Raw genomic sequence first — 22,770 nt, forward strand, 5'->3', positions numbered from 1 at the left:
CACCGTTCTCACCAACAACCTCTACATCAACCTTAGGGCTTGATGATAACTTGCAACTATTTGGGTTTAAGCGTACATCCACAGACAAACTCTATAATCTGTGGCCACGGCTTTTTATTAATAAGCCACACCCCTTTCAATCTCCATGACCATAAATCTAAGATGGCTAAGCTCTTTAAAGCTACCAGCAGTCTGTTGTTGACGATTGAAGAGAAATTCTCTTGTTGAGGCAGTATACATAAACTGCGTTTATTCTGCAATTTTATTTATGAGTTTAAATTGTGTGGTATGTACAAAAGGCATAAAAAATAGGGACAAAAATAAAATTAAAATATAAAAATAAGAAAAAAAGTTTGCTTAGTATTGCTTAGTACTTAAGTTGTTTGCGAAGGCGCGACGACAAGGTATATCTGTGGGCGAACTAACGCCATCTGCAGACTATTGAGTAACAGTGTTAAAAGCCAGACAGAATGGAAGGTCGTTTAATTCTTGTATATATTTTATAGAATAAAATAAAAAAACTTATTAATTTATTAGGCTCATAAAAACAATCTGGTAGATACGATAGTTTGGTTTAGACCAAGTAATAACTTCCATCTTACAGTCGGGAAAATATATATTGTAATCAATAAATTACAACTAGAATTTACAAGAATGAAGTTAATTAATGGAACAGCTGGCTAGAAATAGCTGATGTTAAATGAAATTAGCGTCTATTATTCCAGGTTTACTTTCTCGTATTTCTCGTCTGGAAATTACTGGAATCATGATGTTCAATTTTTTAGTTTTTCATAGGTAATATCCGTTGAAAAAATGGCTAACAGTAATAGATACTTCCGTCAGCTGATTTTACATTAGATTTGGAATTTAGAAACGGGTTTTTCTTCTTCTTATTATTATTATTGTGAACACAATAGATTCACAATTAATTCTACGATTTGTAAAGTATTTGAATATTTCTTGGAGAAAATTCGATTTTGTGGCAGGAGGGTGGGTTGGGTGTTCCACCGAAAATTCTACTTTTAGCATCAAATTTGAATAGACCAAGTAACCAGACTTTATGAGGTTGAATAAAATAGAGATTTACAGGGAATATCCTTTTAATGAAAAGGTTTTTACCATTTTTGTAATGGGTCCATGAAAGATACTGTTGTCAACTATCTTCTGAGTAAAAATTGTTTCAAGAAAATTTAATTAGAGTAAGAGAAAGTAAAAGTAAGTAAGAGAAAGTAAGGCGCCACGGTAGCCGAGCGGTTAGAGGCGAGACCTGCGAAGCTAATACGTATGTATTGTGGTACTGGGCTCGATTCCCCGGTCTTAGGCCTTGGATTTTATTTAATGTTTAATATGAGAACTTTTATAGTAAAGTATGTTTGCTAGTCGTTTCCGTCCACGACATCTAATTGGTAATAATAAGAAGTAATAATAATAATAAGTAATAATAATAATAATAAGTAATAATAAATAATAATAAAAATAGGCTGTTTAGAACTTGAACAGAACACAAACTGACAAAATTACATCTACTTAACGTCTATTAGGAGTATAACTGGAGCAGAAAGAGCGAGCACAATAAGTTCAACACAATAACATTGTTCACAATGATGTGAGAGATTTGGTGTGGGGCTAACACTTCATTCTCTCTAAAAATATACCCACAATGTGTTTCTGTGGTCTTTACCTAAGTTTGGATAATTTTAATTGATAGCCCCACATTCTAAAGACAATTCATTGGGAATGCAATAGCCTTATAAGATTTTTTTCACACTTATGCACTTGGACCCTGCAGTTCTGAACATGCACTCTTAGACTCTCGAATCTAAAAAAAAAGTTACCCAAAAAAAAAAATCATTAAAAATCTAATTGTTCAATTAATGACGTAATTAATTAAAAGTAGACAATAAATCCCATGTGCTGGTCCCTAATTGCCCATAATATATAATGAATGAACAATGAGACCCCCTGGTTGGCTAATGTATTAAAACTATAATGCAATATTCATTTGTAGATAGTTTTCATAGATAGAGTATCCCACGGGGTCCCCAGGAAAGCAACAAAAAGAAAAAAAAAACAGTAAAGGGTACGAATGCAAATGAATTTTCTGCTACTTAATGTGCAGTCTGGCTAGCTGCAAGCCGGGTGCATAAGTAAAGTAGGAAGATATATTGTAATGGAGGAGACAAAGAAGAGAGAAGGAATCTAAATGTGAAACAGATGCACTCTGCTGGTGACTGCGGTAAGAATGCACTCTCTGCAACCCATTACATTACCAAATTGGAATACGTAATAAGATTAAGCATATAGATACATAATGTACACATAGTTTTATATATATATACATATCGTACTTACATCCACCACACAATATGTATGCACTAAACATAATCACAGAATCGTGATGCGAATAATACTGCAATAACTGGAGATTATGTAAACCTTCATTACTATTTTGGTACAGCTATTTATTTATGCTAATATTGTAAACAATTTGTTAAACAGTGGTAATAATTGAAGATCAAATCTTAGAAATCATGGCGATTGCGGGATAGATCCATCCCTGCAATGATTGCCTCCTTAACCCCTCTGTTACGCGCTTATTAACAACCTAGTGGTCATCAAGTTAAATTTAACCAAACGCTCACAGACTCCCTGTACAAATCTTTAAGTTGTACATATAAATCTTAGGGTAATTCGGGCCCATCTAATTTAGGATCTTTTTTTGTCAGGATAGTATTGGCATGAATGATGAACCAACCAGTTGTCCATATAAAGAAAGGAAGCTTCTTCGGGCTTAGGCTCTACACAAAAGAGTAAAGGTCGTGTCCGTCTAAGTATATGGAAGAAGATAAGACAGTCGGAGCAAGAAGATAGCGGGCCCAAAACACCAACAAGTTTTTGAGTTTTGAACTTATTGAGAAGGTCCAGGTCAAATAGACATAATCAAGGACGTGTTCTAGCTTTAATTAAAGTTTACAGAAGCACCACGATAGCCGAGCGGTTAAGAGACTAGTCCCGCAAAGCTAGGATGTATTGTTGGTTTAGTGGGTTCGATTCCCCTGGTCCTAGCCCTTGAATTTTATTTAATGCTTTTAATATGAGAATTTTATAGTAAAGTATGTTTGCTATTCGTCTCCATCCACGACACCTAGTTGGACCTAAAGCCCGCCTAAAAAAATAGGTAATTACTTTACTTTTAGAGAGTAATTAAAACAATATGTTTGAGAAACTATCACGCCTGGTTCGCTTGGTGAGTGTCCAAGTTCCAAGTAATGAGAATGGAAAGAAGAGAAAGTAAGAGCAAATGAAGATGTATTGTTGGAAGAGGACGAAAGAGAAACAAAATGGTCAAGATAATGAATGGTAAAGAGGGAGTCAAGTAGATAAGTCTGTGGGAGGGTAATTGAGACAAAGATTGATCGTGGAGAATAGCGCCAGCAAGAAGTGTGTGGGTCCTTAGCTGAAGAGAACTGCTTTTTCTGGAGAAGACCGCACTGATGGATATACTCGTACGTACACACATATTGGCATTGATTATCCGCCATGTTAGCATAATGATGGTTACAGTAATTTAAGACAATTCAATGGCGGAAAAGACTATCATATCGTATACTTTGAATCCTCATTATTTATTCATCAGTGAAATAGCAGTTTAGTACTAATACGCCAATAAAATGGTCTCAGTTATCGTAGTAAAATATTTAGTTATCTAGGTAAATATTAATTGTCTATTTTAAAAGTCTTATCATTTATAATTTTCGTTTGACACTTATTTTTTTAATTATTATTTATTATCACTTCTTAGGAAATCTATTTTTTTCGGTGGTTATTGATTAGAGAAGGTCAACATGGATTACTGTATGTTGTCTTAATGATTTCTGGGTCTTTAAAAAGGTCAGTGACACTGAGTTTGTTGAGGTTTGGGAATAAACAGAGTTTAAATGACTATCCACAAAGACCAGCAAACTTTCACGATTGCGGACGATTAGACTGCACGGGGTGGGTGTCCTTTTCCTTAAGATGAATTATAACCTACCCTTCGTAGTTCTATATGGTTCCTTCACCAGACGATTTGGTGTTAACAGGGGAAATTTAAAAAAAATCTTTTCAGTCTTCTCTATATACCAGAGGACTCGTATCGCTAGTCAGCGATTGATACGACTGAAGACTAGGATATAAGGAATCGATTCCTCTGATTCTGACATAGTCTCAAGATAGCCACTGAACTCCAAAACCTCCAAGGGACTCCAAGGGAGTCGTAGGTAAAGGGTTGTTCCGACAGATTTTCGCCACTGAATTAGTGGAATTCACAAGTTAGTGGAATCGCACAGTCTAACCCTTAAAGGCCCAAATTTAGATATCGTTAAGGAAGAGCACAAACACTACTACAAAGGGGCGGAAATGAAGATGAATCATGGGGCTTTGGGAGACAGTAGCTACTTTCGGCTTAAAATTAGAATAAAAGATGTGCAATATACTGAAGATACTAATTAGTAAAAAGTGGCATTCAGATGACTTGAACAGGTACAAAAAAAAGAAAAATCTTTATTCAAGATTCTGGAATCTGTGAAAAGAATGTCAGTTAGATAAGCGAAAGATAAGCTACCAAAAGAAAACATAAATGACAAAATATGTTGGGTATTCAATGAATTTGTCCCGAAAACAATTTTCGAAAGCGGTCTCATTTATGCCAAGAAGATTATGATCGCAAATATTGCTTAAAGCTTCCAAAAAATTTAAACACAATTTAAAAGAGAAAGATCATTAATTTGAAGCTGTCAAAGATGGAAGACCAACTTCCTTGTTAACAGAGTACAAAACAGAGGTGATTGAACTCCTAAAGATGTAGGAGACACCGAAAAGATGATGGAAAAGATCTTTGAGAAGTAGTATTCGCCAAGAAGCAACACCCCCTCCGGGCAGAGCACTTTGTTCTACAGTTACCGGATGCATGTTTGTACACACAGTACATTGCTTGTACACGTAAGCAATGGTCATTGAAATATGGATGTAATTAATAAATAGAGGACTTGTTATTGTTATAAGATGCCAAAGGACATATTTAGAAACGCATGAGTTTAAACAAGCATCGCAACCGGCTATTTTGATTTAACAATCAAAAGATGTGATGATGAGATTATCTTCTACAGGACTAATTCTATGGATACTCTTTGCGCAGTTCATGATCGTGACAAATTTCCTAAATTACAGTTTCCGTTTGGAACACATTCATGAAGATGAAAAAATGATCTGTGGAGGTGAATAGCGGATCTTCTGGAGAAATATGGATTGCAGCGGTCAGTGTGGTTGATTCGTCTTATCAATATCAGCCTGCTCAGGTTCCTGATTTGATAAGAAAGAATATTCATGCAAACTTTTTCCATATTTGACCAGAAATAGCCCTTTTGGAGGATCCCTATTTTTTCGAAAATGATCTGTATGTACACATACGCCTAGACTATAATAATTTTGTCTTATACAGGAATAACAAAGTAAGACGTCATTTTTTTAAAAAAAAGTCAATAATTTATACAATGCTAACAAATAGCTCTAACAAATCTCTCTTCCACTGGACATAGCCAAAATAACAGAAAAGAGATACAATCAGATATGTATCGAATTCCCACAACATAGATATAAGTTTTTAAACATTCTTCTGCATCCAGAAATCCTCCAATAGATCTATCAATACTACATATGCATACATATACTACAAATATACATAGTATTAAACCAAGACAGCGGCAGAGAATTAAACCCAAAGTGAGATAGACAATAAAAACTCCCGTGTTTTATGTTAATGAAGCGAAATTATTCAGAAATGTAGTTTTAGGAGAGGATTCCGCCCCCTCCCTTTAAATTACTGGCCGCCTGGATCCAAGATCGAAACATCTACTTTTCACTTAAGGCATTAGATAATTAATTATTCCATGTTAGTTGCTTTCATTCGAGAGATAAGTAACCTGATAAGATCGTATATAAATTAAGTTTTTTTTTTAATGCAAAACATCTCAAGTCACAATTCAGAAAAATGTTCGCCTTAAATCATGCTCCTCTGAAGAGGAAGGAATAATGTATAAGTTTCCTGCATAGGGAGAATCATGATTGGCTGGATTATATCCTTGATGATATGTTGCTAGTGTGTTTAACAGTACCATGATGATGTCCTATCAACTGTGATGATTTTCTATTGGAGAAAGCAGAGAAAATGGGACGAAAATTCGAATTTAAGCGAGGGGGTCTAGTTCCTATCAAACCAACGGGGTGGTAATTTTGGATCACGTAAATTTAGGGAGATTATTTAGCAACAGAATTAGGACTAGACTTCTTCAATTCAACAAATGATGGCCAATAGAAAGTGAGAATTATAACTTATTTATGCACATCTAAATAGCACTCTCTATCTTTAGAAGCTCTCTCTCGTTTTTAGCTCCAGTCAGTGACGGAAACAGAGTAATATTTAAATGAAAAAATACATTCCTACCGAACAGGGAATAATAAAAAAATTTATCTCCTTGGCAAAGAGATAGTGAATATTTTTATCAATAAAATACTAGAAATAATTGCAATAAATATAACTATAATCCAGTTTGCTAGTGAAGTAGATAAAATGATTATAATTGCAAATAACTGAAAAGAGAACTATTATTTCTTTAATAAAAAGCTTAAACTCGTTGACAATATCAGCATAGTAATAAAAAATAATAAAAACTTTATAGTTTATAAGTTTATTCAACTTTTTTTATTTTTTTTATAAGCAGGCTACGATAGATTGTCACATAGTTATTCATAAATTGATATTTTTTATTCAAAACTATTACTAGAAATAGTTTGTATACAAAGACTCGCTCTTTCGAAAATAAGTTGAAAGATAACTGACTTGGAGACTTCCTATTTCTGTAATTATCAATAACTCTAATTTAAAATTTATATTCAAACATCAAATATCGAATTTTAATATTGAAACTCATCGCTTACAACCTTTTTTATTTTTTTTCCAGGCACTCCCTCCTCAACCTGTGCGAAAACATACTTAGTCTACAATCGGACAATAGGACCACTATTTACTATAAGTTTAGTGAAGAATGTTCAAATTTTCTAACACTTGTAATTATACTAAATTCCCACTAGTAATGAAAACTTGGAAAAACTGTGTTTGAAGGATGAAGTCCCTTCCACAATATAAATTTCCCTCCTACGAAAAATTTTCCCTACAACAGTTCAAGAAAACCGCGGAAAACTAGATAAAAAAAACAATAATAATCTTCAGTTTCCATTAAACAGCATTTTTTGTGATAACTTTTTTCATAGATGAGCAACTTTTAGCAACTACAATAATTAACTCTTTGTGCGAACGACAGGGATACATTTTATGGGATATCTTAGGCAAAACAATGGCAGCCTCTTCCCAACTAAAACTGCTACAGGATATTGAATAAATTTTTCTATAAAAATGTTTTTAAACAAGTTATACTCATCACCATAAACTTCTTTTAATAAGAGATAAGTTTCAGTAGCTGTTTTATCAAGTTTTGATGTGAAATTTGACAATTCATTGCTCTACTACATGTGTAGTATTCATGTTTTCGGCAAAACGAAACTAACACCTCTTACACAAACGGGCGGTTCCGGTCAGACAGATTTCTCTACAAATACGTGAGACGCTGCAATCGAAAGTGAAGGCTTTACGCCATCTTTTGGCGCGTGCATAGTTTTTCTGTAGCAGCATCAGTCTCGATATTTAATAGCCACACCTCATAGATCAAAAAATGTGTGCGCTGAGGGTTAAAAGTTTTTAATAAAATCGTTGGAACTATTTCCCTTTTTTTCCAAATTCATTCTTGCAATTTATTAGGAACGTTAAAGAATCACACAAAATTTAACTGTAAACAGGAAATCAGCGGTACGTCATCGTACTGCCATCGTACGTCATCTGTACTTCCTCCCAATAAAATGGGATAAAAAGAAGTTAAATGGTACTTGGCTGTAACTCACACATGGACATGAATGAATGAATTAATAATTACGAACAGCAGCCAATGATTGTGCGCAGAGAGAGAGTGAGAGAGAGAGAGAGAGAGAGAATATATATATAAAATAATGACTAATGACTGATCATTAAAATTTAATATGGAGGACAAGAGAAATTAGCAGCGCGCAGCATCCCGTGGTCTCCACATTATAGCTTTCTTTTCATTCTACTTGTCTTGTGGCCGTATCCTTGGAGTTAACACCAACTTCATCTATTTATGATATCATTTAATGGTAAAAACATTGAAACAGCCAACCATTGTAACAGAGAAAATGATTACGGCTAAAACTGGAAGAAGTGTACAGTGGTACCTCGGTTTTTGAACGACTTGACTTTCTAACAAATCGGTATTCGACCAAGAAATTCGAGAAAATATTGTCCTGAAATCCGAACAAACATTTGGAACTCGAACACCCCCGAGATGAGCCGAGTTGTTTTTATATTTACACTTTTAGATCTTATTTCTTGTTTAGATACATGTTTTTACATAAAATATAAAAAATTAGGCCAGTAAAACGGCCTAATATTTCTGGGGCTTAGAAACACGAAATAAACTACATAGTTTAGATTATTTCTTATGGGATAAATTGTTTCGGTTCTCGACCACACTTCCGGAACGAATTGTGGTCGAGAACCGAGGTACCACTGTACTTGTAATAATAAAATATGATTGGTGACGCGGATTTCTAGATAAAGATCTAGATTCAATATAACTGGTTTGAATCATCTTGAACAAGACTCCATCTCCAGGTGTACTTTTCTTTTTTTTAATTCGGAATTTGGAAAAGTAATTCACACATTCGTGGGACCATAAATTACTCTAAGCGATTAAGAAAGGCCTACCCCAACCCAAAGAAAATGCTTTAAATGAAATTATTATTTATTTTAGGTTTTAGATCAACATATATGTTTTCCCGAAGTTTAAAGTAAATCGTAGGAGCCAGATTTGGGGCAGAAAAACAAAATAAATTAAGTGCTACTTTCTGATTAACGTATTTCCTTAAAATCCATAGTTTCAGCACTAAATGATAACAACGTGAGTGGGCTTGCAGTCATTCCTGTGCAATGTTCGGGATTGCAACTAAATAATTTGTTAGTAAGGATTGGATATGGAAGGAAATGAATAAGTTGGAACCTTGAAAACTGCAGTAAACAGGAAGTCGGTGAAAATTTAGGTCCGATTTTCCAGAAAGTGAGTCACTGAAGTTATTTGCAAGAAGCCAATTATTATTTTAAAAACAATAACTTTACTTACAATTATTACCATTATTCAAACTGATTTGATTGAGTATCTGCAAAGCACAGAATATAATGAACTGTTGTGGATCATCACCGTCATCACCAGAAGAAGAAGACATGATTACTTGATCACACCTTCTCACAATATCCAAGAGGAACGAGTAGTACGGGCACAAGACAAGACTGTGAGAGCACAGGACTGCCGAGAAATGTAATAAAGAAGAAACTGGATTTAACCTGTTACCCAGAGCGAGTTGCAGGCAGTTCTTCTTCATTCATTAAACTCAATCAAGAATGGGTGATGATTCATCAAGCAAAGATGCACGCACTCTAAGGGAACTCAATCATCATCTAGTGTAGCCATACTATTATGTACCTATTTTGTCTATTACTCAATCGATGACGCAGTGACAGCTCCAATTTTTTTACTTTCTTCCACTCTGTTTCTCGGGTTTTTTTTTAGAACATGTGGTCTGTGCGTGAACAAAGTGTCTTAATGACGTAAAAAAAAAATAAAAAACAATGCAAGCTGAAACTTGTCGAGAAGAGTCTACTCTCTCAATGCTCAGGCAGGTTAAATAACAGCTGAGAAATGATAATAAATATAACCAAGATGAAGGTAATTAAGAAGAAAACTTGAATTTCAACTAGGAAAATTCATCACTTTTAATTTACAACGATAGACTTAGTTTTAATTGTTCAACCTTAACAATATTTGACCCTATAAATCTCAATCGTAGTTGACAAGTGATACTGCTGTAAAATCGTTAATTAGTTCAATTGCGCTATGTAATAAAATGCATTAAATTTTAATTACAATTAGTCTTTAATTAATGCAATTATTAAAAAAAAAAAAACTTCGTAACTTCCATATAATAAATAAATTAATATGAAGGCACCATCTTTGTTCATACTTTGTTAATATTCAAATCGCCATGGTAGCCGGGAAGAAAAGACACGATGAAAATTACAAATTATTAATATATTTTTTAATTAATAAATAAAGAGGGGATAGAAAGAAGAAAGAGTACAAAGAATGGAGAGTGAGTGATATTCTAGTGATAAGCACCTAGACGATGCTGGCTGTATGGCGGAAGCCAATGCCAAGAAATAAAAATAAAAAAAAAAAAAAAAGAGTACAAAGAAAGAAATGAAAAATCTACGTCTACTTCCGTCCAGTATGGAATGTTACGTCTAAACAGCATTCATTTCCGGTTTTAGTATTAATCAATATTTCTCTAGCCATTAAAAGCTTGCTGACGTATGGAAGAAAAATAATTAAATAGCGTCTGTTGTGATCAACTCTGTTATTGTGAAGGTAATTAATACTTTTTTGGGGAGAGGGGGGAGATGGAATGTTTCAAGATCGTGTAACTGATATTGGGGAAACATTTAAACTACATAAATCTTTGGGGGTATCTGTAATCTAATTTGGGGGGTATCTGTTTACGTAGTAATTCCAAGGCTTTAAAAAAACCAATTAGTAGCTGCATTTCTGAAAGTAATCTTGAAATAGATTTGTTTTTTTTTTGTTTTTTTAAGGCGCGTCAATATTATTAGCTTCCGGAACTTTATCCAGTACGCTGCCACAGGTTTCCGGACTGTGCACACTCGCGGTTCATCATTGAACAAGATCATGAACAGAGACTGTTCGTTGCTAGTTTTTATCTTAATTTCCAAATTACGCCCCTTGGCACCAGATCATAGTTTTTCTCTAAAACGAACTAATCAACTTCCGGAAATGCTGCGATCAGAAATACTATACTAAAAGAGAATAAAATGCCGGAACTTGTTTTCTTAAATCTCTGCCAGACTATACGCATAGCTTTAATTAATACAAACACACTACCTTTAATATGATAACCATATGGGCATATCTAGGCCAATGCTTATAACATGAAACTATACCGTGAAGTATTCAAAGAAAGTATACTACCAAGTATCAAGTAGTACATGAACGAAAGTGGTTCCTCCGAGTGAATAAAACCACTTAATTTACGATCATTCTTTACAATAGTGAATATAAATATAATTTATAATACATATGGCACTGGGCAAAAATATTAAAATTAAATTTTGGCCACTAATTTTATAAAAGGGGGGCGCCCCACATTCTTCTATAAGTGTGACATCTTGGGAATATGAATGTTTTCAAAACGTTCATTTTAGCATTTATTATTTATAACTTTATTTTATTTATCTATTTCTTTATTTTGGTAATGGAAATTAGGGGCACCAAAGCAGTCATGTTTGATATTTTATGATTATTTAAGAATGAGTATAACAATATTTTCAAAAAAAATATGAGGAAGTTCTGTCTTATTGAATGTTCACATTTCCTGATGGAGAGCGAACAGTTTCCTTTCTGCAAGTTCCGTAGTTATGTAGACTTTCTTGGAACCCCCACACTAGACTTAAAAGAACAGAACTGAACAGATCTTCTACTTAAAACACTCTTAGACGATAGATCAAAACTCTCTCTGGACAACAAAAGACTAATTTATACATCTATTTTAAAAACCCATCTGGGCGTATGGAATAGAGCTGTGGGGTTCAACCAAACGCTCCAATCTCCAAAGGATTCAATCTGTACAATCTAAAATACTTCGAACTATTGTACACGCTCCATTTTATGTCTCCCAACCAGGACTATACACACTGACCTTAACATTCCTCTTGTCACACAAGTTGCTAAAACAAGATACAGAAAACTCCACTTTAACCTGCATTCCTCCTATAAATCCTCTAGCTCAAAATCTTTCTTCTAGAACTCTTCCTGACAACCTGGACAAGATGCCTTAAAAGACAATGGCCTCGTGATCTCCTCTCCAGTGAAGAGAGTGACTAACCATCTAATATTTGGGAGTGTTACCACTGTTATTCAATGTTACTCTGTTATCACTGTTACTTATAGCGCCAACGCGCTGATTGTAGCATAAATAAATGCAAAAAAAAAGTGTGACTGTATCCGACCGCATTACAAAAAGTCTAATACAAGAATCTTTTAGGTAGCCCACTATTTATTTAAAATAAATCCGGATGTAGCTATTAAAAGATATGAAAAACCATCGAACAATAAAAAGGTTGTACAAAAAATGGATAATGTCTTCATGAGTAATTTGATGTTCGCCGACAACCAGGTGGTAGAGACTTGAATGTAAAACATCCATTTGTTAATTAATTACAGGCCAAATTCAACATCATCTAACAACACCAATATCATTCCTAAAACACTGAAATTTCACTCAAATATAGAGTTTAGTGTTCTCCTTGAATCACCAAAATTTCTCCGCGTTTGTAACTGAGACATTCAGGTTTGAAATTTGGAATGATGTAAGATTGTAATACCCAGAAGAAAGGGAGTATGAAGCAGAAAGAACTGATCTGCAGACAGTAAAGCAAAAAATGGATTTGGTAAACATTAGAGAAACGTTTTCAATTTTCTTTTCTGGATGATTAAAACTGTCCGGTAGGACAGTTGTATAAGGGTTGACCATCAAAAACTGCACGAAAAAGTGTAACGTTGAAAAACACCCAACTTTGACAATTTTTTTCTATTTTTCTATAAAAGATAAAATTCCCAAATTTTCTTTATAATATAGGGCAAATCCTCCTTTATGACTGTAATTTTTTTGCAACCACCTAGATCTAATAGGTTTCGAGAAAAAAGTTGCCGAAAATGAGCAAAAACGGCTTTTTCAAAAAATGTTCTTGTTCTTGTTCTTCTTCTTCTTCTTGTTGTTACCTTTTTTGTAAACAACGTAGCGCCTAAACGCGTGAACCGATTTTCATGAATGAGGTGTCATTCGATTCGGAATTTTATGTAGATGTGCCTTTTGGGGGTCTCGGCCCTGTACATTGAATGGGAGAGGAGTTAGCCCCCTTTATGTAAGGCCCCCTCCAAAATTATTATTACTAATTACTCTGTAAATCTTGGCCCGATTTTGATAAAATTTGGTAGGATGATAGGGTTAGGGCTCCCCTACCTAACAATAAAGCGACGATCTGCTCTTACACTTGTTAAGGGGAAGTATAGCAATCGTTTCAAATTATCGACACGTGAACCGATTTTCATGAATGAAGTGTCATTCGAATCGAAATTTTGTACAGATTTGTACTTTAAAAGTCTCGACGCTATGCCTCATAAGGAGGGGAGTTCGCCCCACCCAAATAAGGCCCTTTCTGAAACTATTATTACCAATATTTCTACAAAGCTTAGTCCGATTTTGATAAAATTTAGCACGAAGAAGTGATTAAAGCTCCTCTATGTGGCTGTGAAGTGCCATCATGCTCTTACACCTACTAAGAGGAAGTACTGCAATCGTTAAAATTATCAATGAGTGAACCGATTTACATCAATGAATTGTCGTTCGATTCAAAATCTTTGCCTTTTAGGGAGAAGTACTGTAATCGCAGTTTATTTTTCTTGCTCCTCTTAAAAGGAAGTACTGAAATCGCAGTTTAATTTTGCTATTTACGTACAAATACCTTCCTATTTTATTCAAAACGCTTTCTCAAAAAAATGGTTATTGAGGATGGTTTGGGGACCGTAACTATAATCATTCTTTAAAAAGATCTCTCCAGTGGTAGTTACGGTTCCGATTTAACACCTTATCAGGTTATAATGATAGAATACCTTATTCCAAATTTTAAAAAATCTGTAAAGCAGACGTAACTTTGCAAATAGACAAAAAGGAAAATCTATCCAAAAGGTACAAAAATCTCCTTAACAAAAACTTACAGTTTTAAAAGTTAAGTATAAGGGTTTATTAAACGCCAAAAGGTACACAAATCAGCAGTTCCCAACATTTCATTAATACTTCATTGATATAATTTAAGTAATTTTACTGCATTAACTTTTCCTTCACATTTTTTAGAATTTATTAGATGTCACAGACCCTTATGCTGGCCAGTTCATTCATAATATTTTTTTATTATAATTATGATAAAATGAGTGATGAATTATTCTGAGTAGTCACATATACATGCATGTTAAAGTAGAAAAAAACAAAGTTAGAGTCGGCCACTTTTTAAATTTCAATCACGGAGGATTCAAAACAATATTTCAGTCTTAAATTCGTCTTACCGAAATATTCGTGAGCACAAATAACATACATTTAATAACAAGTAGATTATTCAACAATATTTACTCATTTCTCAATTGTAATTTAATTTAGTCCCCCTAATTTTACTTATGGTAAAATACTGGAATAATTAGCTGTCCTAAAAATATGCATATCTTTATTTTCTTTATTTTATATTACATATATATAACATTGTGGGAAGAACACCTAGATTGAGAATGTAATTGAAGAAAACTATATTATTTGCGATAAAGCCAGATTATTTATTACTTATTATTACAAACGTTTGACTACAACATAAAATAACAATTACTTTAATCGAAGAATGAACTTAAACCAATGATTTTTATTTAAAAATAAAAATAAATGCATAAAATTATTGATGTAAAAAAAGTTTATGAATTTTTTAGCCTCTTATTTTTTTTATATTTTTTATAACGTTTTCTTTTTCACCTGTGATTAATAGTTTGATTATTATAGATAAATAGATATTACAGTCAATCTAAGTTAAATGGTGTGCTACTTGAGTAAATATTTTGTAGACGAAAATGGCCAGCATAAGGGTCTGTGACATCTAATAAATTCTAAAAAATGTGAAGGAAAAGTTAATGCAGTAAAATTACTTAAATTATATCAATGAAGTATTAATGAAATGTTGGGAACTGCTGATTTGTGTACCTTTTGGCGTTTAATAAACCCTTATACTTAACTTTTAAAACTGTAAGTTTTTGTTAAGGTTTTATATAATCAATGTCTTTAATAAGAAAAATCTTTTCAAGAATTCGTGTTGCAAAATTATTGTAATTTTAAGTGTGGGGAGATTAAAACTGTCCGGTAGGACAGTTGTATAAGGGTTGACCATCAAAAACTGCACGAAAAAGTGTAACGTTGAAAAACACCCAACTTTGACAATTTTTTTCTATTTTTCTATAAAAGATAAAATTCCCAAATTTTCTTTATAATATAGGGCAAATCCTCCTTTATAACTGCAATTTTTTTGCAACCACCCAGATCTAATAGGTTTCGAGAAAAAAGTTGCCGAAAATGAGCAAAAACGGCTTTTTCAAAAAATGTTTTTGTTCTTGTTCTTCTTCTTCTTCTTGTTGTTCTTGTTACCTTTTTTGTAAACAACGTAGCGCCTAAACGCGTGAACCGATTTTCATGAATGAGGTGTCATTCGATTCGGAATTTTATGTAGATGTGCCTTTTGGGGGTCTCCACGCTGTACATCTAATGGGAGAGGAGTTAGCCCCCTTTATGTAAGGCCCCCTCCAAAATTATTATTACTAACTCCTTAACAAAAACTTACAGTTTAAAATGTTAAGTATAAGGGTTGATTAAACGCCAAAAGGTACACAAATCAGCAAGTACCCAACATTTCATTAATACTTCATTAATATTTAAGTAATTCTACTGCATTAATTTTCATTAATAAGTTATTTTTTAGAATTTATTAGATGTCACAGACCCTTATGCTGGCCATTTTCGTCTACAAAATATATGTTCAAGTAGCACTGTAGATTGACTGTAATATCTAGTTATCTATAATAATGAAACTATTAATTACAGGTTAAAAAGAAAAACGTTACAAAAAATAAAAAAAAATTATGAGGCTAAAAAATTCAAAACTTTCTTTTAAAAGAAACTTCACCAACATACATCAATGATTTTCAAAAATCGTCGGTTTAAGTTCATTCTTCGATTAAAGTAATTGTTATTTTATGAAGTAGTCAAACGTTTATAATAATTATCTGGCTTTATCGCAAGTAACATAGTTTTCTTCAATTACATTCTCAATGTAGGTATTCATCCCACAATGTTGTATATATGTAATATAAAGTAAATAAGATATGCATATTTTTAGGACAGCTAATTATTCCAGTATTTTACTATAAGTAAAATTAGGGGGACTAAATTAAATTACAATCGAGAAATCAATAATTGTTGTTGAATAATCTACTTGTTATAACTGTGTGTTATTTGTGCTCACGAATATTTCGGTAAGACGAATTCAAGACAGTAGCCGACTCTAACTTTGTATTTTTCTACTTTAACATGCATGTACATATTTATGTGATTTATCATAATTATAACAAAAAAATATTATAAATGAAGTGGCCAGCATAAGGGTCTGTGACATCTAATAAATTCTAAAAAATAACTTATTAATGAAAATTAATGCAGTAGAATTACTTAAATATTAATGAAGTATTAATGAAATGTTGGGTACTTGCTGATTTGTGTACCTTTTGGCGTTTAATCAACCCTTATACTTAACATTTTAAACTGTAAGTTTTTGTTAAGGAGATTTTTGTACCTTTTGGATAGATTTTCCTTTTTGTCTATTTTACAAAGTTACATATCTGCTTTACAGATTTTTTTAAAATTTGGAATAAGCAATTCTATAATTATAACCTGATAAGGTGTTAAGTCGGAACCGTAACTACCACTGGAGAGATCTTTTTAAAGAATGATTATAGTTGCGGTCCCCCAAACCATCCCCAATAACAATGTTTTTGAAAAAGCGTAGGAAGGTATTTGTACGTGAATATCAAAATTAAACTGCGATTTCAGTACTTCCTTTTAAGAGGAGTAAGAAAAATAAACTACGATTGCAGTACTTCTCCCTAAAAGGCAAAGATTTTTTAATCGAACGACAATTCATTGATTTAAATCGGTTCACTCATTGATAATTTAAACGATTGCAGTACTTCCTCTTAGTAGGTGCAAGAGCATCAGCAACGTAGAGGAGCTTTAACCACTTATTCGAGCTTAATTTTATCAAAATCTTACTAAGCGTTATAGAAATATTGGTAATAATAGTTTTAGAAAGGGCCTTATTTGGGTGGGGCGAACTCCCCTCCTTATGAGGCACGGCGACGAGACTTTTAAAGTGCAAATCTGTACAAAATTTCGATTCGAATGACACTTCGGTCGGTTCACGTGTCGATAATTTGAAACGATTGCTATACTTCCCCTTAACAAGTGTAAGAGCTGATCGCCGCTTTAATGTTACGTAGGGGAGCCCTAACCCTATCATCCTACCAAATTTTATCAAAATCGGGCCAAGATTTACAGAGTAATTAGTAATAATAATTTTGGAGGGGGCCTTACATTAAGAGGGCTAACTCCTCTCCCATTCGATGTACAGGATCGAGACCCCCAAAAGGCACATCTACATAAAATTCTGAATCCAATGACACCTCATTCATGAAAATCGGTTCACGCGTTTAGGCGCTACGTTGTTTACAAAAAAGGTAACAACAAGAACAAGAACAACAAGAAGAAGAAGAAGAACAAGAACAAGAACATTTTTTGAAAAAGCGGTTTTTGCTCATTTTCGGCAACTTTTTTCTCGAAACCTATTAGATCTGGGTGGTTGCAAAAAAATTACAGTTATGAAGGAGGGTTTGGAGTAAGATTTAAAGAAAATTTGGGAATTTTATCTTTTATAGAAAAAAGAGAAAAAAATTGTCAAAGTTGGGTGTTTTTCAACGTTACGCTTTTTCGTGCAGTTTTTGATGGTCAACCCTTATACAACTGTCCTACCGGACAGTTTTAATTACTCTGTAAATCTTGGCCCGATTTTGATAAAATTTGGTAGGATGATAGGGTTAGGGCTCCCCTACCTAACAATAAAGCGACGATCTGCTCTTACACTTGTTAAGGGGAAGTATAGCAATCGTTTCAAATTATCGACACGTGAACCGATTTTCATGAATGAAGTGTCATTCGAATCGAAATTTTGTACAGATTTGTACTTTAAAAGTCTCGACGCTATGCCTCATAAGGAGGGGAGTTCGCCCCACCCAAATAAGGCCCTTTCTAAAACTATTATTACCAATATTTCTACAAAGCTTAGTCCGATTTTGATAAAATTTAGCTCAAATAAGTGGTTAAAGCTCCTCTACGTGTGAAGTGCCATCATGCTCTTACACCTACTAAGAGGAAGTACTGCAATCGTTAAAATTATCAATGAGTGAACCGATTTACATCAATGAATTGTCGTTCGATTCAAAATCTTTGCCTTTTAGGGAGAAGTACTGTAATCGCAGTTTATTTTTCTTGCTCCTCTTAAAAGGAAGTACTGAAATCGCAGTTTAATTTTGCTATTTACGTACAAATACCTTCCTATTTTATTCAAAACGCTTTCTCAAAAAAATGGTTATTGAGGATGGTTTGGGGACCGCAACTATAATCATTCTTTAAAAAGATCTCTCCAGTGGTAGTTACGGTTCCGATTTAACACCTTATCAGGTTATAATGATAGAATAGCTTATTCCAAATTTTAAAAAATCTGTAAAGCAGACGTAACTTTGCAAACAGACAAAAAGGAAAATCTATCCAAAAGGTACAAAAATCTCCTTAACAAAAACTTACAGTTTTAAAAGTTAAGTATAAGGGTTGATTAAACGCCAAAAGGTACACAACTGCTGACTAAGTAATAGTTCGGTTTGACGGACTCAATACATTATTAATAAGTATATATTAAACTTACATGCAATTTTTTGTATTTACGGAACTCTTAAACTTTAATGCATCATTATAAGTACTACTTCACCTACCTGTAACACAAATAAAGTAAGTTTTAATTATTACGTATAACTAATTAAATTATTAAAGTTTTAATTTTTATGGTTTAAAATGTTAAAATTTAATTTACTCACATAGTTATACATATTCATTCAATTCTTTAACTGAAAACAGTTTGAATGGACCGCACGGAAATCAATGAAACGTCCAGCAATTTCCTGTACGCACAAGTTAAGGTTCTACACTGAAGCTGATCTTTTAACTGCTGAACAGATAAACTGAACCCACTACCTGAACTTCCACTGAATTGTGCAAGAATAATATTACCCAGAATCCAGCGTGTTCCTTGAGCTATTCCCACAGCTGTTAAAATAATAGTACCATTCTATCGAAATTACCCAATAAAAATAGTCCTTTTTAAGTAACTGAAAATCTATAACTACTGTTTGATGGTTGTAAAAACATTGCAAAAAAGAGATAAAGATATTTGAAATATTGAATTGTTACGAAAGTTTTAAGTCGTCAAAAAAAAAATTCTTTTCCAATGACTTTAAGCGAATCCAAGAGAGTGAGAGAGAGGAAATTTCCCGTTAAGATTGTGAAAGCCAAAAAAAAATGTATGATGATTACAAAGTACGTGTGCATGTTGCAGTTTTATGACGTTTATCGTAACGGATTGAATGAGAGGATGATTGTTGCTATGAAGTCTTTTACTGGCCAGGAAATAGTGTTGCCTAACTTGACAAATAGTAACTGAAAAATGTGCTCGCTCTTCACAATAAATCTGCTAGAAAGAGATTCAAACTATTTAAGAACTTACTTCCTGCTAAAGATTCCAATAAATGAAGCAATAAAATTTTAGATTGACGTAAAGTAAAAATTATTTCCTGGCCGAGAATCGTGATGTTATTTTACTTTTTTCTTACAACAATTTCTGCAATCTATTACTTTCTTATATTGGGTAAAGGAAGTATTTGTAGGATGGTCTCAAATTTTAAATTTTTGTGTTAAATCGAGGTAAAAGAACATCTGATACGGTCGCAGTAGTAAAGTAAAGGTAAAGTAATCGCCTATTTTTTCAGGAGGGCTTGTACGTCCAACTACCAAATTAAGTGTGGTGGGCGGAGGCGACTAGCAAACATACTTTACTGAAAATTTCTCTTATTAACCATTAAATAAAATCCAAGGGCTAGACTAGTACCGCAATACATCTTAGCTTTGCGGGTCTAGTCTATAACCGACTAGCAAACATACTTTACTGTAAATTTCTCGTATTAAACATTAAATACAATACAAGGGCTAGACTAGTACCGCAGTACATCTTAGCTTTCCGGGTCTAGCCTATAACCAGCTAACATACTTTACTATAAAAGTTCTCATATTAAACATTAAACACAATACAAGGGCTAGACTAGTACCGCAACACATCTTAGCATTGCGGGTCTAGTCTATAACCGCTCGGCTACCGTGGCGCCCAATACGATCGCAGTAATTCCTGTTAAAACCAATAAAAATGAAGTAAAAGTATCGACAAACTGAAGGAATCAAAAAGAAATATAAATAACCCCCCAAAAAATAAGAAAAGTATCAATAGAAAGCAAAAACAAAAAGTGTAAGTTGCAATTAAAAGCAAAAATAAATATTCAGGCGACCACAATGACGTCTCATTTACCAAAAAGAAAATACGAGATAAAACAAAACAAATACGCTGACAGTGGCGCCACCCGCCGCTAGTGAAATTCAAAGTGAAGACTTTATAATACAATAAATAATGGGTATACACGAAAAGGCTGATAATTGGTCCCGGACTTGCTGCCACTACTTGTTACAAGTATTCGACAATTGGTGGACAATATCTACATGTAAAAAAAAGCTTTCCCTTGTGGAGAAGAGATTGGCGACACGCTAAACAGCAAACAACTTGCCGATAGTGGTTAGCAAACTAGCCTTGCCTGTGTTAACAATCAATTTATTCAGAACACACGCACAGACAGACAGAAGAAGTACGGCTTACAGTTGTCTCTGTTATTTATCTGAATGTTTGGGTCAGATGAATGTCTTCATTTAGCTGGAGAAAGGTCTCCTCTATTTGCTAACAGAACTTTATATCCAACTGAATCTGGTGAGATAGAGGCGCCAGTTGGAAATGTGCACGAGGCTACACGCTGTATTCTATAAATAACAGATGGTGTTAATGGCTTGTTTTATTATATACGCATTTGTTGATTAAAAACCAAAGACGCAAGGTACTAGACAATTAACCGAAATCCATATACCTAGATCCTGTTCAATGTTTGAGGAAAAAATATATAGCAGGCGGAAGTTATAAAATAAATAAGAGAAAGAGCCGAAAAAACGTTTTTGCACAAGGGTACTAATTTCCTGTACTAGCTCAAGACTGCGCCTATACGTACAAAGATAGGGGAGTATAAATAAGGGGAAGGAAATTGAATTTACACTAACGGAAGTAGAGGTAGGATATCCTCTGTCAGTTTTAGCTGTGGCACTAAAGAGGCCTCTCTCCTACCGGAGGATTTAGAAGTAAGAGAGAAGTATATTGACAGCAAGTGGAACTTCTACTACCCAAACTATTGGAGCACAATTAGTTGGTCTAACTACAAGTTGAGCCCTCCCACAGTTTGGATCCCAAATCTTCAATCCAAACTTCGATCAATACTGTGCGACGTAAGTTCCTCTCTCTCACTCTCACTCTCTCTACAACTAAAACTCCTGCTGTTTACGTTACCTAAGGTTAGAATGTAGTTTAAATGAATCGAATCCAAATTTTATTGAATCTAAGTTCGCCTATCTTCAGTTAAGTGCGATTAATAATGGAGGAACTAACTTCAGACAGTTAAAAATTAAAGACACTTCATCGACTTTCAAGGAGATTCTAGATTTAGATTAGAGAACGGACAGGGTGTTGCTCCTCAATCAGAGCAGCCAAGAGAAGCTTTCGGTCCAATACCTAGAGGGTCTCTAGAGAAACCTGTTCTTATTATAGGGCCTAAAGGGCTTCACCAATTCGTTTTCGCTCTAAGGACACCAAGTGCCATAGTTCTCCAATGGAAAACTAAAGATTACATCTCATTCAAAGAAGATAGAAGACAATATCTAATTATTCTGTTCCTGTGTGAGGAACATTTTAATACATAAGATTTTAAGAGAAACTATTATTTGCCATTTAATTTCTTTTTGTTGTCCACCATACTAGAACCGAGAACCGACGAAGAAAGAGAGTGGAATATCATCAGGCGTCCATATATAGACGTGAGGTTGATCCCGGTTAACGGTAGATCTAGCTGGCAGGTTACCGGTAATCATAGATAGCAGACCAAACGTGACAGAGTGCAGAGTCTTTAGATCTCTGTCTGCAACACAGATCTACAATTATTACAGCATTGTTCCAGCTCACTTGTGTGGCCCTGCAACTTGGATTCATTGTTCTTCAAATGTTGAAATATTAAAAAGAATTATGATTTCTTTGTGAACATTTTGAAGATTTTTACGTTGTTTACTACTTCATATTTCTTTTTCTTCACCATCACTCGCTAGGCCAAACATTTAGAGGTACACATCTATCTTTTACAGGCTTCTTAGAAGCAGTCTAAGTATAATGTAAAGTAATGCCTATTTCTTCAGGTAGGCTGAAAGCTACCTAATTAGGTGTAGTGGACGGAGGCCTAGATATTAAACATTAAACAAAATCCAAGGCCTAGACCTAGGGAATCGAACCCACTAAACCAACAATACATCTTAGTTTTGCAGGTCTAGTCTCTTAACCGCTCGGCTACCGATGTTATACTATACATAACTTTAAAGATATGAAATCTAACTAAACCAACTAAGAATACAGAAACGTTTAAAGTAGCGTTAAATAAATTG

The 22,770-nt window shown here is 33.9% G+C and overlaps 1 protein-coding gene across 4 annotated transcripts in view; it reads right to left on the reverse strand.

Moving 5' to 3' along the window:
• The window catches only part of GEFmeso (Guanine nucleotide exchange factor in mesoderm), a 411,992-nt gene that overhangs the window by 23,480 nt on the left and 365,742 nt on the right, over positions 1-22,770 (reverse strand). The window contains exon 1 of one of the 4 annotated variants that reach the window (XM_074131320.1): positions 9,285-9,433. The exons of the other annotated variants lie outside the window; for them this stretch is intronic. Within the exon in view, the coding sequence (XP_073987421.1) occupies positions 9,285-9,387 (103 nt within the window). The 5' untranslated portion in view covers positions 9,388-9,433. Of the gene's footprint in view, positions 1-9,284; positions 9,434-22,770 lie in introns of those variants that run through there. 4 annotated transcript variants of the gene reach the window in all.

Source organism: Rhodnius prolixus, unplaced genomic scaffold (assembly GCF_049639745.1).
Source record: "Rhodnius prolixus isolate KJV_2025 unplaced genomic scaffold, Rpr scaffold_4, whole genome shotgun sequence".
Lineage (NCBI taxonomy): Eukaryota > Metazoa > Arthropoda > Insecta > Hemiptera > Reduviidae > Rhodnius > Rhodnius prolixus.